The sequence below is a fragment of the Chroicocephalus ridibundus genome, chromosome 3 (assembly GCF_963924245.1).
Source record: "Chroicocephalus ridibundus chromosome 3, bChrRid1.1, whole genome shotgun sequence".
In the NCBI taxonomy this organism is placed as follows: Eukaryota; Metazoa; Chordata; class Aves; order Charadriiformes; family Laridae; genus Chroicocephalus; species Chroicocephalus ridibundus.
In genome coordinates, this window is record NC_086286.1 from 28,278,854 (window position 1) to 28,297,073 (window position 18,220).

General features: G+C 37.5%; 1 protein-coding gene across 4 annotated transcripts in view; it reads left to right on the plus strand.

Annotated features, from left to right (window-relative positions):
• The window catches only part of BICRAL (BICRA like chromatin remodeling complex associated protein), a 47,023-nt gene extending 29,008 nt beyond the window's left edge, over positions 1–18,015 (plus strand). For 3 of the 4 annotated variants that reach the window (XM_063328562.1, XM_063328561.1, XM_063328558.1), the window contains exons 5-12: positions 3,786–5,486; positions 7,280–7,379; positions 8,551–8,648; positions 10,478–10,539; positions 10,666–10,811; positions 10,973–11,067; positions 12,505–12,607; positions 13,419–17,779. In XM_063328562.1, the coding sequence (XP_063184632.1) occupies positions 3,786–5,486; positions 7,280–7,379; positions 8,551–8,648; positions 10,478–10,539; positions 10,666–10,811; positions 10,973–11,067; positions 12,505–12,607; positions 13,419–14,221 (3,108 nt within the window). In that variant the 3' untranslated portion in view covers positions 14,222–17,779. Of the gene's footprint in view, positions 1–3,785; positions 5,487–7,279; positions 7,380–8,550; positions 8,649–10,477; positions 10,540–10,665; positions 10,812–10,972; positions 11,068–12,504; positions 12,608–13,418; positions 17,780–17,823 lie in introns of those variants that run through there. The other variant, XM_063328559.1, reaches the window with a different exon arrangement.
• Positions 18,016–18,220: the final 205 nt, after the last annotated feature.

Here is an 18,220-nt window from a genome sequence, read left to right on the forward strand (position 1 = left end):
AGCTAGCAATTTTTTCAAATTAACGAACGGTGGATTTTTTGTTCTATCGACTGAATAGCTAGTTTGGGATCTTTCCTTCCTGTAGGGAAGTCACTTTAAATTCATTAGGTGTTGCAAGTAGTCTTCAGTATTCTTTCTTGACCAGGAGTGTATTGCAGCCCTGGACCAAGTTTTACCCAATGAGGCCGTGGAATCCCCATCCTTGGAGATACAGCCAAGGCTGATCTGCTGTAGTGCTGGCAATAGTCCTGCTTTGAGCAGAAGGTTGGGCTAGATGACTTCCAGACATCCCTTCTGATCCATGATTCTTTGATTTCATTGGTGTGTTTTTTTTTAAAAATGAATTCTTCATCCCACAATTCAGTTATTTGAATACATAGGGTAGGGTTTCCTTGGTAATTCCTCTTTCTGTTGTACTGTTCTCTTGACTCTGTCTGTTTGTCCTATGTTCCTAAGGGGTATATGGATATGCTTGTAGGTTTTTAGGGACCTTAAATAATTAGCATAAATAAATCCTGAAAACTGTTTATCTGTGTGTAGAGAACTAGTGACTTTTCTGTAGCCACAGTAGCGTGATGTGAAGTGTTTGCCCTATCCTTCCTCTTTCAATATCATTGTTGATAGATAGAAGAAAAATCCATTGAGTTGAGTTCTTTTTCCAGATAAACTGGTTGAGCTAATGGTGGGGGAGTGGGGTACCAATAGTAATAAGGTGTGCCCAATTTTCAGCTAATTGGGAACAGTGGTTTCGATGGTACCAGGCTAGCTATCACTGGACAGCAGCTTCCTGTATGCAACATGGCAGAGGTGCGTTTGCGGACTCATCCTGAGAAAAATGAGGTTATGGGGGCGAAAAGGATGGCATATGACATGCATTTGTCATAGACTTCCTAATTGTTCTTTGTAGAGATTTTTCTGATAAGCATGAGTAGGTGGGCAGGAGTCAGGGGTGTATTGCTGGTGTATTTTCACAAAGAGAGATTTGGACTAATCTTGAGAGGGAGTGGGAGATTCTGGGCAAGGTGGGATTGTTGCATAGAGAGTAGCGGTTGGGAGAAACAAAAATATTTGGTGAAAGCCAAGAGAGCTTTCTGGTGTATGAAATTGGGGGGGGGGGGGGGCGGGGGTGGGTAATCTAGAAGGCAGGTGATCAGAGGAACAGGGATTTCTAGTGTGTATTCCTAGGATGGCTTACTGTGTTTTTATTCTCCAGGACTTGTTCCTCTTGTGCTCTATTCTCATCCTTTTGTGTCTTCATAATGAATACCAATGCAGTCTTCCCCTCCCTCCCTCCATCACGTGAGAGGCCTGTGCTGACCTAAGTGAAGCATGATTTGATTGCAAAGACAGCTTCTTATAGTGCATTGTGAAGGAACAAGTGGTATCTAAAATATAAATAGATGGTTCCACAATTCCTGCTTATAACATAAGATATGTGAAAAGTTAAAGGCTTCTGAGGTTGTTGTCATTAAAATTTTTGCAGATACTGAAAGTTCTGTCTTTGTATGTATTCAGAATTGCTACCATGAAGTAGGATTGACTGTCTTGATGCCCGTCTCATGCCTTTCAGTGGCAGAGTTTACAAATTCAGTGGCAAGGGTTCAGTGCCTCAGCTGTTAAGCATGCTCAGCCAACACCTGACACAAACAAGATGAAATTTCCTGCTGACTGAAGGATGAGAAAGCAGTGTCCACTCTTCCCTCTCCCTCCCTTTCCCCCTTCTCCTCCGAGTTGAGTGATTGCATATCACCTCAACTGATTTCAGGTTGGTTTCCTTGGAACGGTCGTCAGTCTCTGTTATAACCCTCATGAGAGAGTTCCTTAGCCATTGCCCTATTACGTGGCTTGTACTTGGTGACTGCTTCCACCTTCCCATTAGAGTAGAGTAGAATGAGAGCAGAGTATTCATGGGGTCAGCGAGAATAAGACTGTTATTGGTGAGCAGATTCATGAAGTTGCAGAGGCACTAATTTCTTGTTGGAGTTAGTATGGTGTTCTGTGTGGCTGTTCTGAATCTGGGCAGCAGTGATTCAGATGTTAACTTGGAAGGTCCCTAGTTCCAGCTTATGCACATAAAATTGTTTTTGGATGTTAAACAGTCCTGGGAGCAGGGAATGAAACTTAGGATTCTTCTTTCCATTGGGAGAGTTTCAAGTTATTAGTCGTGATTGCATGTAATATTATTATTTATTATTACAATTGCTATTACTAGTAGTTATATTGTTAATACTAACTGAAATAGCATTAACGGGAGCCCTCCAAGTTACACAGCCGTGAAAGATTTCTGATTGGTCATTGTCACTGGACACAAGTTACAGATGCGATAGGGAATTCTGCACAAGAACCTGACAGTTAAGAGTCCTAGTAACAGCCTAGTTAGTGACTCCTTTTTGCTCTGCCTGGTGGTAGCTAGGTACAGTTGAGAACGCGATTTGTAGTTGTAGGTGTTCACGAGCTGCAGACATAAAGACATTTAAATACTAGTTTAATTCCCTCTATTAACATTAAATGTAAAGTTTTTATTGTAATCTTATAATTGTATTTTGAAAATATTTTACTGAGAACAACCTCATAATATTTTAAAACATGATGGAAGTTTCATAAACTACACAGGCCGATTCAGAAACAGATTGGGCTAAAATTCTGAATAAATACGCTTGTGGAACTGAAGTTAGGGTCGGAACATTCTTGCATGTGATAATTATGTCTTGCAGCATATTCACACTGTTTATATGAGGTGAAAACGAGCGTCTCTGACTTTCAAGGAGTGAAGGCTCAGAGTTTGAAGGTGACTGATAATTTCACGCCCACATCCTGACCTAAAAAGAAACTGCATGTTGTCTTTGAATAGTTGAGATACAATTTTGCAATTTAGAAAGGTGTATTCTGTCGAACTTAAAACTGTTACAAGTTATTATTGTGTGTTTAAATTTGTCGTTCCACCTGTAGAAACCTGATACTATTGTTATGTAGTTTCTGGACATAGTTTTGTTGTAGGAAAACGTTATTGACAGTAGGCCAGAGTGAAGTAGGTTCTGCTTTTCCTTATCACAGTATTTATGGATGTAGATTAAAAGGATTTTTCCATTCAAGGTGCCACTTAATATTTGCTGTAGTTTCAATGTTTCTAGTTCTCCATAATCTTTTTACTAGCATAAACCACAGAGTCTGTAGCATTGGTTTTGTCAGTGCTTTATTTCTAAAATTTTTTTTAAACAAAGTATCAATGTAATTCCTTAATGTTATAAAATGGTCACTAGTTTGCCCTGTATGACTAAAGAAATATTGGTACAATTTTGGAGATGGATTTTATTTGAGAGAGGAGGTCAGTGAAAGAGCAGCTTTCTCCTGCCTTTTCCCTGCTACTACTGTTGCTGCTGAAACCTTGCCCCAGATTGAGTTACAGTGGAGGTCTTTTCACTCCTCCTTTCTTTTATCCTTTTATCCATACAGTGCTCAGCTTGAAGAAGGGAAAATGGTACTTTTAGAGCATGTCACATCCTCTTGAAACCGTGCAGCTGCAGAGCTGAGTGCCGTGGAATTGGGAGATTTGAGAAGTGAGAGTAGTCTCTCCAGCAGTTTGATACAAGGGCATGAGTGGGATCTAGGTGACGCACATGTTTATGCTGGCCCACTGTATGGGATGAACATCACCTTATATGCCTACTAGGCAAAGAATATAGTTTTGCAAAGAAAGTTTGCTTGCAGGGAGAAAAAGCTTAATGAGGAAACAAGGTAGAGCTTGGAATTTCTGAAAATGATTTATTTCTTGTTTTGCATTTCAGAACACTGATCCTAAGTCGTCTGTAAAAGGTGTGAGCGGTCAGCTTGGAGAGGGGCCTAGTGATGGACTGCAGCTGTCCAGTAGCCTTCAGTTTCTTGAAGATGAACTTGTATCTTCTCCTTTACCTGATCTTACTGAGGATCAGCCTTTTGATATTCTTCAGAAGTCCTTGCAGGAGGCCAATATTACTGAACAGACTTTGGCAGAAGAGGCATATTTGGATGCCAGTGTAGGTTCTAGCCAACAGTTTGCACAAGCTCAGCTTCATCCTTCTTCATCAGCATCCTTTACTCAGGCTTCTAATGTTTCTAATTACTCAGGTCAGACGTTGCAACCTATAGGAGTTACTCAAGTGGTACAGCAACCTGTTGGAGCATCTTTTGCAAGCAATACAGTCGGTGTGCAACATGGCTTTATGCAACATGTCGGAATTAGTGTTCCCAGCCAGCATTTGTCTAATAGCAGCCAGATTAGTGGTTCTGGGCAGATACAGCTAATTGGTTCATTTAGTAATCAACCTTCCATGATGACCATTAATAACCTTGATGGATCTCAGATTATCCTGAAAGGCAATGGTCAACAAACACCTGCAAACATGAGTAGTGGCCTCTTGGTTCATAGACAAACTCCAAATGGTAACTCACTGTTTGGTAACTCAAATTCAAGTCCAGTAGCACAACCTGTAACCGTTCCATTTAACAGCACAAATTTTCAGACGTCATTGCCTGTCCATAATATCATCATTCAAAGGGGTTTGGCACCAAACTCTAACAAAGTTCCCATTAATATCCAACCAAAGCCTATCCAGATGGGTCAGCAGACCGGTTACAATGTGAATAACTTGGGAATACAGCAACATCATGTACAGCAAGGGATTCCGTTTGCCTCTGCCAGCTCACCTCAGAGTTCAGTAGTTGGTCCTCATATGTCTGTTAATATTGTTAATCAACAAAATACAAGAAAATCAGTTACACCTCAGACAGTTAGCAACGCTGGAGGTAGTATTGTTATCCATTCTCCTATGGGACAGCCTCATGCACCTCAAAACCAGTTTCTCATACCTACAAGTTTGTCTGTTAATTCTAATTCAGTTCATCATGTCCAGGCCATAAATGGACAACTTCTTCAGACTCAGCCTTCCCAGCTGGTTCCTAGCCAAGTGTCTGCTGAGCACGTAATGCTCAACAGGAACTCTACAAACATGCTAAGAGCCAACCAGTCGTATTCAGGACAGATGCTGAATAATCAGAACACAGCTGTTCAGCTTGTTTCTGGCCAGACATTCACAGCTCCTGGAAACCAAGTTATAGTAAATCATGGAACTTCACAGATTGTTGGTGGACAGGTGCCACTGCAGCAGGCGTCACCAACAGTGTTGCATTTGTCACCCAGTCAAGCGAATGTTTCTCAAGGTAGATCGAGTTTTACTACGTTGTCACCTGGGCAGTCTACAGTCTCAAATATGTCAGCTTCTAATCGATTTGCTGTTGCAAGTTCTTCTGGTTCAGTACATCCTAGCTTGGGACCATCAGTTCAGTCTGTTGCATCTGGAGGAAACTTCACTGGAGATCAGCTCACACAGAACAGAACTCAAGCTTCTGTCAGTGCATCGCATCGTCTTCCAGCATCCTCTTCCAAATCTGTCAGCACCTTTAGTCACACGTCAATTGGAGTAACACAACAACAGTTTGCCTTTGGTCAGGTACGAAAGTTGCTTGAGAATATAACCAAAGAAGTGCTTCTAAGCTGTGCTAAAATCTGGTTAACAAAGTATTAAGGTTGGTGTTAATACAGAAAACATTAATTTTGCTAATTTGTATTGTTCTAAATACTCTGGAACTGCTGAAAATTACTGTAACCTGGATACCTCATTTCACTTTAGTCTATCACTGAGTGAATGAGTCTGTCACTTTCATTAATTCGGAAGATTTTGGTGATTTGTAGTCATATTTTCAGAACTGTTTAGCAGTGATCCAATTCCACTGCTGCTTAAAGGAATGGGCATTGTAAGATTACACAGCTACAAGCTCGCCTGAAAATCTTACCATAGAGCTAGATATAAAGGCTTGGGTACATTCTTAGCACTTGCAAGTCTTCTGACCTCACTAAATACTATGCGTGTGTTTTCAAAGTTTGACCTATTCAAATTAGAGATGAAAAGATTTCTTGGTTTTCTCTTTGTTATTTACCATACAAAATCAATCTGTTAAACCTTAACCTTTCTGGCATTTTTCCCACTGTAGTTTTGTGTGCCTAGAGCAGTTAGAAGTTTTCAAATTTGAAGCAAAGACAAGGCAAGAGGTGTTTCTTAGAATCTTTAAAAGGAAATACCTTTTAAAGCAGTTTGTAAAAGCATAACATTTTAAAAATATTTCCTCTAAGAAGTCTACTTAGTAAGAATTAAAAAAAGAATTCTGAATTTACTTTTAAGGTGAAAACTGGTCTTTTGTTGTCCAGTTGATGCAGCTGCGGTATATATTCAAGTCAAGTTTGTCTGTTTTCATAAGTGAACTTCCAAACTCTGCCAATATTTAACTCAGTGACTTGTCACATAATTAGCAACAATATATTATTCCACTTCTGTACTTTTTTTGCTTTTCATTTTTTCCTTGGTCATTATAAAATACTGATAATTGTCTTGGAATGCATTTCTGTTATCTATCTTAGATCTTGCTCTTCTCCCAAAGGTCTAATGGATTTTTTTACTCAAGACCAAAATGGGCAATGAAATAATGTGTCTTAGGAAATAATGTGTATTTAGAAAACAAGGGCAAATATGTTGTAGAACCACATGTTTGGTCTTTGCCAAAATGACTAGCACAGGTTGTAACATTTTGTTTGCAGATGAGTAATTTGAGGCCTGCCTGTCTTTCTGTTCATGTGACTGTATCTTCCTATTTGTAGGTTTTGTGCTGGGTCAGTGAGTTTCAGCAGTTACAAACGCATAATATTTCTTATTGCTGTAAAAGATCATTTTGGTTTTGTGCTGAAATTTCAGAGCTGGAAGTGGGAACTACAGAGAACAAATTGTACTGTTTATCAGAATCTTCTTAGTTTGTTTGTACTTGCATTTTAAATATTGTACTGTATTGTAAACCATGTATCATTTAGTCACTAAACACTGGACAGTTTGTTCCACTGTGTATTTTTTTGTTGTGGAGACACCTTATTTAGTCATCTTGCAGTTTTGAGACTCTTAAAAGCTGAGCTTTCTGAGGGCCACTTGTAGTGGTAAGTCATGGGTCTTCTAGAATGTAACTGGTGTATATTTGTACTGTTAGTGTAATTTCTCTTCCTCTCTGATTTACTTTATAAAATTCTTGAACTTAGGAGGAATTGGGATGTCTGAAATTTCACCACTTAGGAGTTTGAGGTTGAAAAAGGTTGTGTAGAGCTGAATTTTAATTGCCTTTTTTGCTTTTTTCCTCTGTTTATTAAAGCTTTCAGTAAATATTTGACTGTTTTTTTTATTTTTTTTAAATGTACGTGGCACAGAAAAAAGCTATGAGCCAGACATCACCAGTTTCTGCATCGAAGACACAGGATAATTTGAGGCAGCCTCAGCTAACGAGTCTTCTGAGCAACACACTATCAGGTCAACTAAGGTCTTTTTAAAATAATTTCTTAATTTTCTCCAGCAACAGAAATTGGTTCTTCTTTGATGTGTCAGACTTGCATTGATGGCTTACACTGATAGGGTTCTAAAGTTTATCACAATTTAATTTTTAGAAGAATGCAAACTAAATTTTTCAGTGTTTAATGTGTGCTTTTATTTTTCCAATCTATGGCACTTCATTTTGTAAAGTGAGTAGAGTGAAAAGTGGAATCTCCACAATAACCAATTATTTTTCCCCTCTATAAAATCCAAAATTGTACATTTTTTACATTTTTTCATTTTTATGCGTTTTTTTTCAGCTTAGGAAAGTAGAAATAAGTAATTTTCAAAATACGGACAGCTGCTAAAAATTCTATGAAACTTCTAGACCCTCTCTTGTGATGGCTGCTTCAGATGCAGAGGAAAGAAAAAATAGCGATGACAAGGTTACGTGCAGGCTGTCATCACTCGATTTATTTTTGAATGCGTCAGTTTTGGTTACAATAGTTAATGCATTGTTCATGGCAAAATACTGGCCTTTTCAAGCAGCACCATGCTACTAAAAGAACAAAACCAATATATTCAAAAACAGGAAAATGCAGTAACCTGCATGTTCTGTTTGTACATAAGTAAACCTTTTGAATAAGGTCCCATAATCTGCCTACTTTTTTTTTTTTTGCCTTGTGTACTGTTACGTGCAAGTTGTCCAGGCAGTTCTCTACAATTAACACAGTATGGGCTTTTTGGGGGAAAAAAAATTCTCACTTGTGTTGGTTGCATTGTAGCACAGCTGCTAAAATGCTGTTTGAATTCCTGAGCAAGGCAACTGAAGGCAGTCTGCCCATCTAAAAAACCTATGAAAAAAACCCTATGATGCCTGCTGTGTAAATACTTTTAGGAGCTCTAGAAAAATTAGGTTCGTGTGCTTGAAGGGAGTGTTAGTATCGGAAAGCTTGATAAAATGTACTGTGTGATTTTCAGTAGATTATTGGGACACTTTACTTACGGTACCAGTTTCTCCATGGGGTTGTTTCACTAATGCTTTTAATCATATGAGATGTGTCTCTTTCTCCTAAAAGCTAAAAACTCAAGAAAAATGATCAGTAGAGGTACAAGAAATTACTCTGTTCTTGCTTAGGGTGACAGAGTCTTTTTAACGTATGTTTTATAGGACAGGACTCTGGAGGAAAAATCATACAGCAGTCTCTAGGAACCGCACAGCCACAAGAAAAAGTAATAGTGTCATCATCAGTTCAACAGAGTATACAGGTAAAGAATACTTCTATTTATATGTTTCCTTTTCCCTTATAATTTTAGTAGTTAGGAATGTTTTAACTCCATATTGATAATGTAGGAGTCCTTGCAGGTTTTTTTAGTGTATATGAAGTCACTCAAGCTTGTCAGAGTCTACCTTGACATAATAAACGTTGAGTATTTTGCAAGTTGATATTCTGAAAGCTGTTTTGAGATTTAATTCAGTAAGTGGAGTCTGACTGTACTGTTCCCTGAAGATAATTTCATATGACATAGCAATTCTTCGTTGAGTTGGACATAAGTTAAATCTACTCTTATCATTAGTTCTTACAAAGTTAGCTATTCTCTAGCTGATTGGGAGGGGATGGTTTGTGAAAAGTAGCAGAAAAAATCCATCTGGTCTTTATCTGTTTTATTCTTTACTGCATTGTCTTCTTTCCCCAGTATCTTTTCTTTTTCTTTGCTTTTTTTAATCACCAAAAGTTCTCCTGTATTATGGCAACTCTGTACAATAATTTAACACTATGGCCAGGGTTTGGGGCTGGAATGGAGACCAACTTTTTTGGAGAGGAAATACAAGAACTTCTGGAGGGAGGAGACAGTTGTTGGACTCATGGACTGAGTAGCTGAGGGCAAAAAGGCGAGGGTTTGAAGTAGTCTTGAAAATGTGGACTTCCTTGTAGGTGGAACTAAACTTACACAGTCATGGAAGAAAACAAGGGAGGATTGATTTAGAATTTTGGTTCCTTGCTGTAAAAGTATTTGTTGACGTAGTATGACGTGAATGTTTTACCCTGCCTTACCAATGTACATGTAGAGCAGAAGATGCTCCAGTAGTGGTCACCCGTAAGTTCAGCCTGGTTTTGTAATTGTTGGTCAGGTGTTCTTTCTCCTGTGGTGGTGAATCCTTTTTATGCTCTGAAGTTAGAGGATTTTTGGCCAGCAAGTACCATTACAGTGTGCCTGCTTCATGCTGCTCCTGTTTTGCTAAGAAGGATGCTCTGTACCACATGCTTTTTTGTTCCTTCTAACCATGTTGTAGTTCAAAAGTGCTTTCATGCAGTCTCTTTAAAAATCGTAAGTAACTTTTGCTCTGTGGCCAATTTCATTAGAAAGGCTAGTTGACTAAAAAACCCCAACAACTTCATATTAAACAAAGACTGTTTGATCCAGAATTGCTTCTTTGGGAGAATGTTTAGATTGCATTAATGCCTCTCATTCAGTAGGAACATGAGCCTTTACCGCGTCACATCTAGGACAGTATTTCCTTGAAAAACCTTGGCTTCATAAATGTCTAAGGAAGGGAGAAGATGACGTAGATCTAGATGGGTATATCTATAGCATTGACCCTGAAACAGAATTCCTAGAATCGCTTTCACGCCTCACCCAGCCACCATGGCCTTTGAGAATTTAAGTACACAACCGTAGTCTGCTTTCCTGACAGATACTGTAATCCATCAAAAGCAGGCAAGATGACATTGGCTGAGAAATGCAGAGACAGTTCTTGAGAGCAGATTTCTTTGGAAAAGTTTTTAGTGGTACCTTTTCTTCTCTTCACCTGCTAAATTTGATAACCAGCCTTTTTCCTAGTGAAGCATAGATACGCACTACAGTGTAGTTGGCCTACAAACAGCATTTCAGACCTTTGGCTTATGTAAGAGAAGTAACTTCCCTATTTCATTGAAACAGTGCCCTGTGAAAACAGGAGATAATTGAAAGTGTTTTTGCTTACGTGGTGGTTACACTTAGTATTGGTGATATACTTAATAGGCAGAAATAAATGCTGAAACTTAGGCTTTGAAAGGAGGGGATATATTGTAATTTGTCTTTTATTTTGAACTTAGGTGGATGGTCATTTAGTTGGACAGAAAAGACCTGCTGCTAAACAGTTAACTAAAGGAGCTTTGTAAGTCATTCTTCTGTAATTTTGTTGCAGATATTTCCCCTAACCTTCATTTCTTTTTAGTTTTTGTCAATGCATAAACTTCTGTTAGGGTATGTGTTAATTATATATCATTAATTTTCCTTGTAGTATTCTGCAGCAATTACAGAAGGATCAAATGCATGCTGTGACACCAGATAAAAGTCGGTTCAGATCATTTAATGATGCAGTTCAGAGACTCCTTTCGTACCATGTGTGCCAGGGATCACTGCCAACAGAGGAAGACTTAAGAAAAGGTAATTTTCTTTTTAACGATTGGCAATAAAGTTTGTAGTCATTGTATTGAGAGAATTCTTTATGTAAGTTAGAGCAATAAGATTTTAAAATTTGTGTAAGTTACTGAACCTTCTGGGTTAGTAAAAGAACAGTATTTGAAAGTATACTCTTATCTTTCCAGTGGACAGTGAATTTGAATCTGTAGCTACACAGCTTCTGAAGAGGACACAGGCTATGCTGAACAAATACAGATGTTTGCTTATAGAAGATGCAATGGTAAGGTGTATAACCCAGGTAAATTATATAGGGTGTGATTGGGTTTGTTAAAAAAAAAATACACCTACAAGAAGGTGAGAGCTAGCATTACAATTAATTTTGTTGATACTATTTATTGCCTTATGAAGGTGATAAATATATGTATGAAGGTTTTAGAGAGACATATATATATATATGTATCTCCAGTTATTGCACAATCAGTCTCAGTGGCCACCCTGCATTTTTAAGTGTATGCACACATCTTAAAATCAGTGAAATGGATTGAATTTGTATTTCACATACCACCTACATACTGCCTCTATACATAAGAGTTCGTAGACATTTAAGACACATGAACTTTTGAGCTCTACTTACACTTTCCTCTTGCTCAGAACAGACTGTGGTAGTCAGGCAGGTGATTTCTGTATATTTTTGTGGCTGATAGAGCCCGAAAGAATGTTGAAGAGCTCCATTCAGAGGCCTCCAGCCCTATTATAATTGGAACTAAGTCATATTACCACTTAGGGAATCATTACTTCTTAGAAGCTAGGTGGAGCCTCACATTTTCGTCAGAAATGCTTCTGGTTTAAGTGCTTTCACAATCCCAGGCGTGTTGTAAACAGAAAACTGACAAAGTTACTTTAAGCATGTATTTTACAAGGATCAGGAAATGTCATGTGGCTTCAGAAATGAGAGTTTTCAAGCCTGGAAAAGTTTTGAATTTGAGTATAGTAGACATTTAAATCACTCTGCTTTAGAGACAGGAATATGTAATGAAAATGTTAGAATTATTATGGTTTTGGAATCTAGCAGTCCCATTAAAAAAGATACTAACCATCAAATATTTGCAAGTAATTGCAGGTGCAGAGGGGGGATGGAGATTAAAATCTGTTCTTTTAGCATTTCATATGTTGTATGGTAAATCCCATACGGACATTTTGAAGACATTATTTCACTGTTCAGGTTTGGAACTAGTTATCTGTGTTGTGACTTAGTAGCCAGTGAACTTTGTTCTGTGATGGATGGATCCAGCTGGCTTGAAGGCATCGTCAGCAAAATGCAGCTCAGCACCAATTAGCCAGAAGGATGGGAGAGAAGTGCAGGGAGGAAACATGATGATAGGGTGGTGCTTTTGTCTCCAAAAGATACTGTGTGATGTAAAAGATTGCAGTGTACAGTGGTAAGCATACTCAGTCTTCAGTTCTTAAAATTGGAATAGTAATTCCGTGTTTTAAAGTCTTTAACAAATAAAACGTACCATAAAATTTGAAGAATATTTTATGGTAGAGTTTCAATAATGGTTGGGGTCGTCGAAGGTTCTGTGGAATTGTGAACATCCTCTGCAAATACCTAATGAATGACATTCTTTTTCTCTGAAGGGTAAGCTGTAAATGTCTTGATTTGGTACCAACATATGAGTGACTACAGAGATGGTTGTTTTTGTTCCTTTTTCTGCAGCGGATAAATCCCTCTGCAGAAATGGTTATGATTGATAGGATGTTTAACCAGGAAGAAAGGGCATCTCTGACCCGGGATAAGCGTCTTGCACTAGTGGATCCTGGTAAGTAAAGTGATGGTTAACTTCTGAATCTCACAAAAGCAGCGTAAGTATGGAGTGTTTAAAAATAGTTGTGGCCACAATGAGGCACTGATTACTAGAAATTCCAGTAATTGAAATACTGAATAAACAGTCGCAAGTTAAATTTTAATAACTCCCAAGTTCAACAGTCTAGGAACACTGTAAGGTTGAAAGCAGTTATTTGGGGGAAAAGCATATTTCACCTGAGAAATTTTTCTGAGTTTCCTTTGACAATAGGCATGACTCCTGCACGGTCTGAATTCTAGTAGGGAAGAATGAGTTTGCTGGCAGTCAGAAAGAACACCGCTGTATGAAGCATGAATATTCTTGTTCATCTTAATGAAGTGTTGCTTTTGGAATGTCATGACCACTTAAATGGCAGCATTTTTAACCAGACTGTTTTTGAACGTAGCAACTAGAAAGACATTATTTGTGTAAGGTAACAGTTACTATTTGTTTAAATGTTCTACATGCTCTGCATATTTATTCAGAGGATATATTGAAGAAGGGATTCGTCTTCCAGATACCATATTTGCATATCTAGAAAGTTAGGAAGTGCCTTAGTCTGGTTTTGCAGTGCACATCCGTGCATAGTATGCTGATTAATTTGGTGACATTACACTGGACGCAGCAGAACGCTTAAGCATGTGTATGTCTCTTCTAGACGCCAATCTGTAGCTGTGGATGTTATTTGAATTTTAATACTCAGAAACTATGCTGGAGTGTCTGATGTATTGATGTATATGTCTGGTGTATAGGTGATTTAAGTAAAATGTTGTTACCTACTTTTCAGATGGTTATCAGGCCGATTTTTGTTGTTCTGCCAAACAATTTGATAAAACAGCTGAAGAAGCACAGTCCAGCAAAACTGACCATCAGTCTAGCAAAACATTACCTTCTCGAAGTCAGACTACCAAAACCCAAGCCAGAGACCGACCAAAATCCAGCTCAGCAGAGTCCACAAATCACAGTAAACCTCCTCTAGTGCCTAACAACATTCTGACATCACAAGAAGGAATTGCTTCTACTAAAAAATCGGAGAGCCTCGCTAAAGCTTTAAAGTTTGAAAAAGCTAATTGTTCTTCTGAGAGCCAATACGTGTCCCTTTCTGAAGAAAAGAAGGCTGGGAAAGACCTTGCCAAGTCCACGGAGAATTCTTCGAGTTCTGAAGACTTGTCAAAAACTGTGTCAAGAGGTGGTCATGGAACACACAATAAAATATCAAGGAACACAGTTCAATCTTTCTCAAAGGTAACGTGTAATAATTCCCTCCAAGACAAAACTCTGAGGAGCTCTCCAAAGAATGAGGTTTTACATCCTGATAACAGGAAAGGCTCTGGTGAACCCCAGCAAGACTTACTGCTCAGTAAGAGTTTAGAAACTACGTTTAAAAACATCTTGGAACTTAAAAAAGCTGGGAGACAGCCACAAAACGAGGCGACAAGTAGTGGCTCAGTTGAGTTAGAGTTTCCTAATTTTTCACCTATTGCTTCACAGGAAAACTGCCTGGAAAAATTTATTCCAGACCACAGTGAAGGTGTTGTAGAAACTGACTCTATTTTAGAAGCAGCTGTAAATAGTATCTTAGAGTGTTAATAGTTGCAGTACCATGGACAAGTTATGTTTCTCTTAGCAGAAGCAAATGTGAATGACACCACAAGTACAGCCTGACATGCATTTAAGGTTAACCTTTCTAAACTAGATTCTGTTCTGTGTTTGAGAGCAATACTCATTGTGGTTACAGTGAGATACCCAAGTAAAGTTAATCCTTGTTAGAATGCAGTCTGTTAGGGCCTTACTATTTCAAGTATTACTATGATAGTGCTTTTGATAATTGTGCAGTACTGCAACATAACAAGGTTGCAGGTCGTTAGGCCCTATGTAATACGGTAATATACTGACAATCACAGTCATTTGAAAGGATATATTTATTAAGAAAATGTTTTTAAAAAGTGATGGAAGCAACAATTCTCCCCTACCCTTCTCTTCCACAAATCATTAAATCTTTAGTTTTTCTGGAAAACCCACTGTACCTCTATTCAGAAGTGATTAGTTGCTTTGTTAATGAATCTGTGTTCTAGGATTCTTAAGTTGGAAGGATATCATCAGTGTGTTTACAAGGCTTCATAATTTAAACTTAAAGTGCTTTTCTATTGCTTTCTGAGCAGAAACTAGTACTTGATGATATATTTGTAGTGGGTAACTTTAGTCTGTGGGATGATATTATATGATCTTAGTCACAGTGGCATGATATGAAGTAATAAATGCTTGACTAAGGAAGGTAGAATGGAAGCCAGTAAATGGCAAAGTGTACAGGATGAGGCCATGATAGAGCCATGAATTTATATATATAATACATATATGTTAACTCTTGAGGAAAAGATTTTGCATTTTATAATTGGATGTAGTCAGCCTTGAGTCTTTCTGAAGTGGTATAAATGTTTTTTTTCTATTTGTTGTTTGTTTTTTTTAGACCAAGTGTCAAAAGCACTTTTATTTGAAAACTGTTACGATATTTGTAGCTTATATTTTAAGAAGACATTAGCCTTACTCTGATTAAATTTAAAGGCCAGTGTTTATTTTTGATTTTTTGCTTTTTGCTGTCAGAGAATGTTAAATCATCCACCGTAGCAGTCATAATTATCAAGATATGTACAGACCAAAGTCAATCATCAGTCCCATTGTTTAAACATATCGAAAAGTGTGTAATTATTAATTCATATTGTAGAGCCAAGTGAAACCATTGCATGGTTTGTATTTGGCTTGCTGTCATGTTGTTAAGATAGAATCTTATTATTTTATTTATTTATTTTAATCTATGACATCTTTTTTTTTTTTTTTTTTTTTTTGCTGCCCATGCTGCTTTTTCTTAGTTTACTTTGGTCATGAGTGCTTTTATGCACATAAGTACGCTGACATTCGTCACGTTCGTGTAGTACATATGTCTGCTCAGGAGGATATAGCTTTTGTGGTTTCTAATGTATGCTCTTGTTCTCCCCCAGACCTTCTCCACAGTTTCTTAGAAAAATTATCAGCCATTTTCCAGACTTGCTGATTACAGTTTTCATAATAGAGAGGCTCATCGTGACAGGCTGTGGTTGTCTGTCAGATTGCCAGGAAAGAAAACAGAAGGTTTTGCTGTCATGTAATTCAGTCCATCTGTGTAGTGCAAAAGAAAGCAGAATTAGATCCTTGTGACAGTAGAAGATTACAGTGCAGCTCAGTGTTGAGCTACAGTCCACTGTCTGACCACTAAAGGAAATCAAATCTAGAAAGCAATGTGAGAAAGATGAACTTCCTTAAAATTCATTTCCCCTTCAACATGAGTGGAAATACTGGTTTTGTATGTTACTAATTGCCATTTTAAAAAAAATGTGCCAATTTTAAAGTTCATGTTTGTAAAAACCCATCATTCCCAAGTGTTGTATAAAATATTCAAGATAATAATAAGTATTGCCAGTTTTAAATTTTTAGTTAAGTGTCCATAGAATAGACTCTCAGGCGGTTAGTTGTTTTCTTATTGGCAAAACTGACAATATAGTCTTCACCTATTGCCTTCTTAGATTTAATAATATGCTCATGGCCGTGTATTCTGATGTGTACTTTATTTTATCATTTTGGAAATTTAACCATTCTAAACTGTCTAGGAAGGACAACAGTAAGTTACACAGCTGTATGTTAGCTAGTTACGTTTTTCATTTATAGGGAAAAAAAAGTAAAGTTGCACATTCATTGATCCACTTGCTTTTTGTACCACCTCAAAAAGCCTATGGGATTTCCAGCCTCTCTACAACAAATACATAACTGAAGTACCAGGCGATGTGTCTTCTATTGGATCTCATTTGGGGATGGGGGACAATGGTATATAAAAAATGACAAATTACAAAAAGTAATCATGGCTGATTTGGTCAGACACATTTCTCTGAACTACTTACGAGAGGAACCCTTCGGTCCCAGCAAGATTAATCTTAGATTGTTAATGTTCTGTTGTTCACTCCTTTGAATTCAATTATAAAGGAATTCTGGTACGTGGTGAAGCAGTAAATGAAAAAATGGTATTTTTGTTGTGCTTAAGAAAAAGGTATGAATTTATTAATCATATGGGCTCAAGTCCAGCAAAGTATTGTGAATGTGCATGACTTGAAACATGTTTTCATTATTTTGCTGGATCAGCATTGTGATTTCAATGTTATTTAATACTGCCTAATATTAAAACAAATTTTAAACTGGCAATTAAGAAAACTATGTTTGTTTTGAAGATTTTAGTATAATTTATCTGTTAGATTAGGGAGGCCTTACAGACTGACTTCACTTAAAGAGGATGTGTCACTTATTGTCAGTGTGGTATGGACTTTATTTGCTTAAATACCTTCATTTGTAAAGTATGTCTCACTTGAAATTGCTTTGTATACATTTTGTAAAAATATTTATAAAATGTTTTGTAAAAAAAAAAGTATAACAAATTGCAGTTTATTTTGTTATGTTGGATAAATACTGTTAAAAGACACAAGTCAGTAAATATATTGTTAATCCATGGATAGGAAATGTTTAGTTGGAGATTACAAATTGAAACAACCATTGCAATACAGCCAAAGATTTGGGAAAAAATGTCTATCTGTGATTGTCTTGATTTAACCAAGTTGAGTATTTCACATTTCCAAAAGAGGATTGTTCTTAGTTTTAAGTAATATGGTTGCAAAATATTCTTACTCCTGCGCTTCTTATAATGCAGACCTGTTATAAAAAGAGTATTCCATACTCTTTATTATTTTTTTTTTGAACATACGCTATTAGGACTTGGTTTGTGTGGCATTACACCTACATATAGTAGTCGGTCTCCAAATAACAAGATTGCCAGTGGTCCTGCTCTGTTGTCATTAGAAACCTTGCCGTGGTGAGGTTGCTGAGACATGCTCTCCTTCACCAGCATGTTTTCTCAAGGTAGAGGCAGCATCTTCCTGATACGTCAGGGAGATAGAAGAAAAGAGATGGATTTGGTTACTCAGCTGGCCGCCTCATCCATGCTGCAGGTTTCTGAGTTACACCAGTTGTATTTGGTTATGGATAACCTGTCTCTGCAGTGTTTCCCATTCCTTCCTTTTGGCTGTGAGAAGATAGTGCAATTGCTGGTGATGTAATGCTTCTTCCTACTTTTAGAGAGGTGATGAACCTTTTCCTACTGTGATTGAATTTTTCAGAAAGTACGCTGAGATTCTGATCTAGTAAAGCTGTTGTGCTTGGAACTTCAACACTTTATTTTTGGAGGCTATGAAAACGAAGGATTGGTGAAGTGCACTGCCTCTCAACTTGGAGTAGGGCCTGCAGTGTTGAAAGGTAGAAATCTTTATGGTTAGTATTCATTATTTTGTCAGTGAGACAAAATAAACATGCATTTTGAATGCTTCTTACATGGATTCAGACAGTAAAAACATGAATAAAATCAGTTATATGTTATTTTAATCTCCGTTTCAGTTAGGATGGCTAAGCATCTGGAATTTTTTTTTTTTTTTCTCTTTATCATATCCCTGTAGAATTACAAGGCAAACTTTCTGGGTTGGGAAACATTTGATGTACAGTTTATCGTGCAGCTGTCTT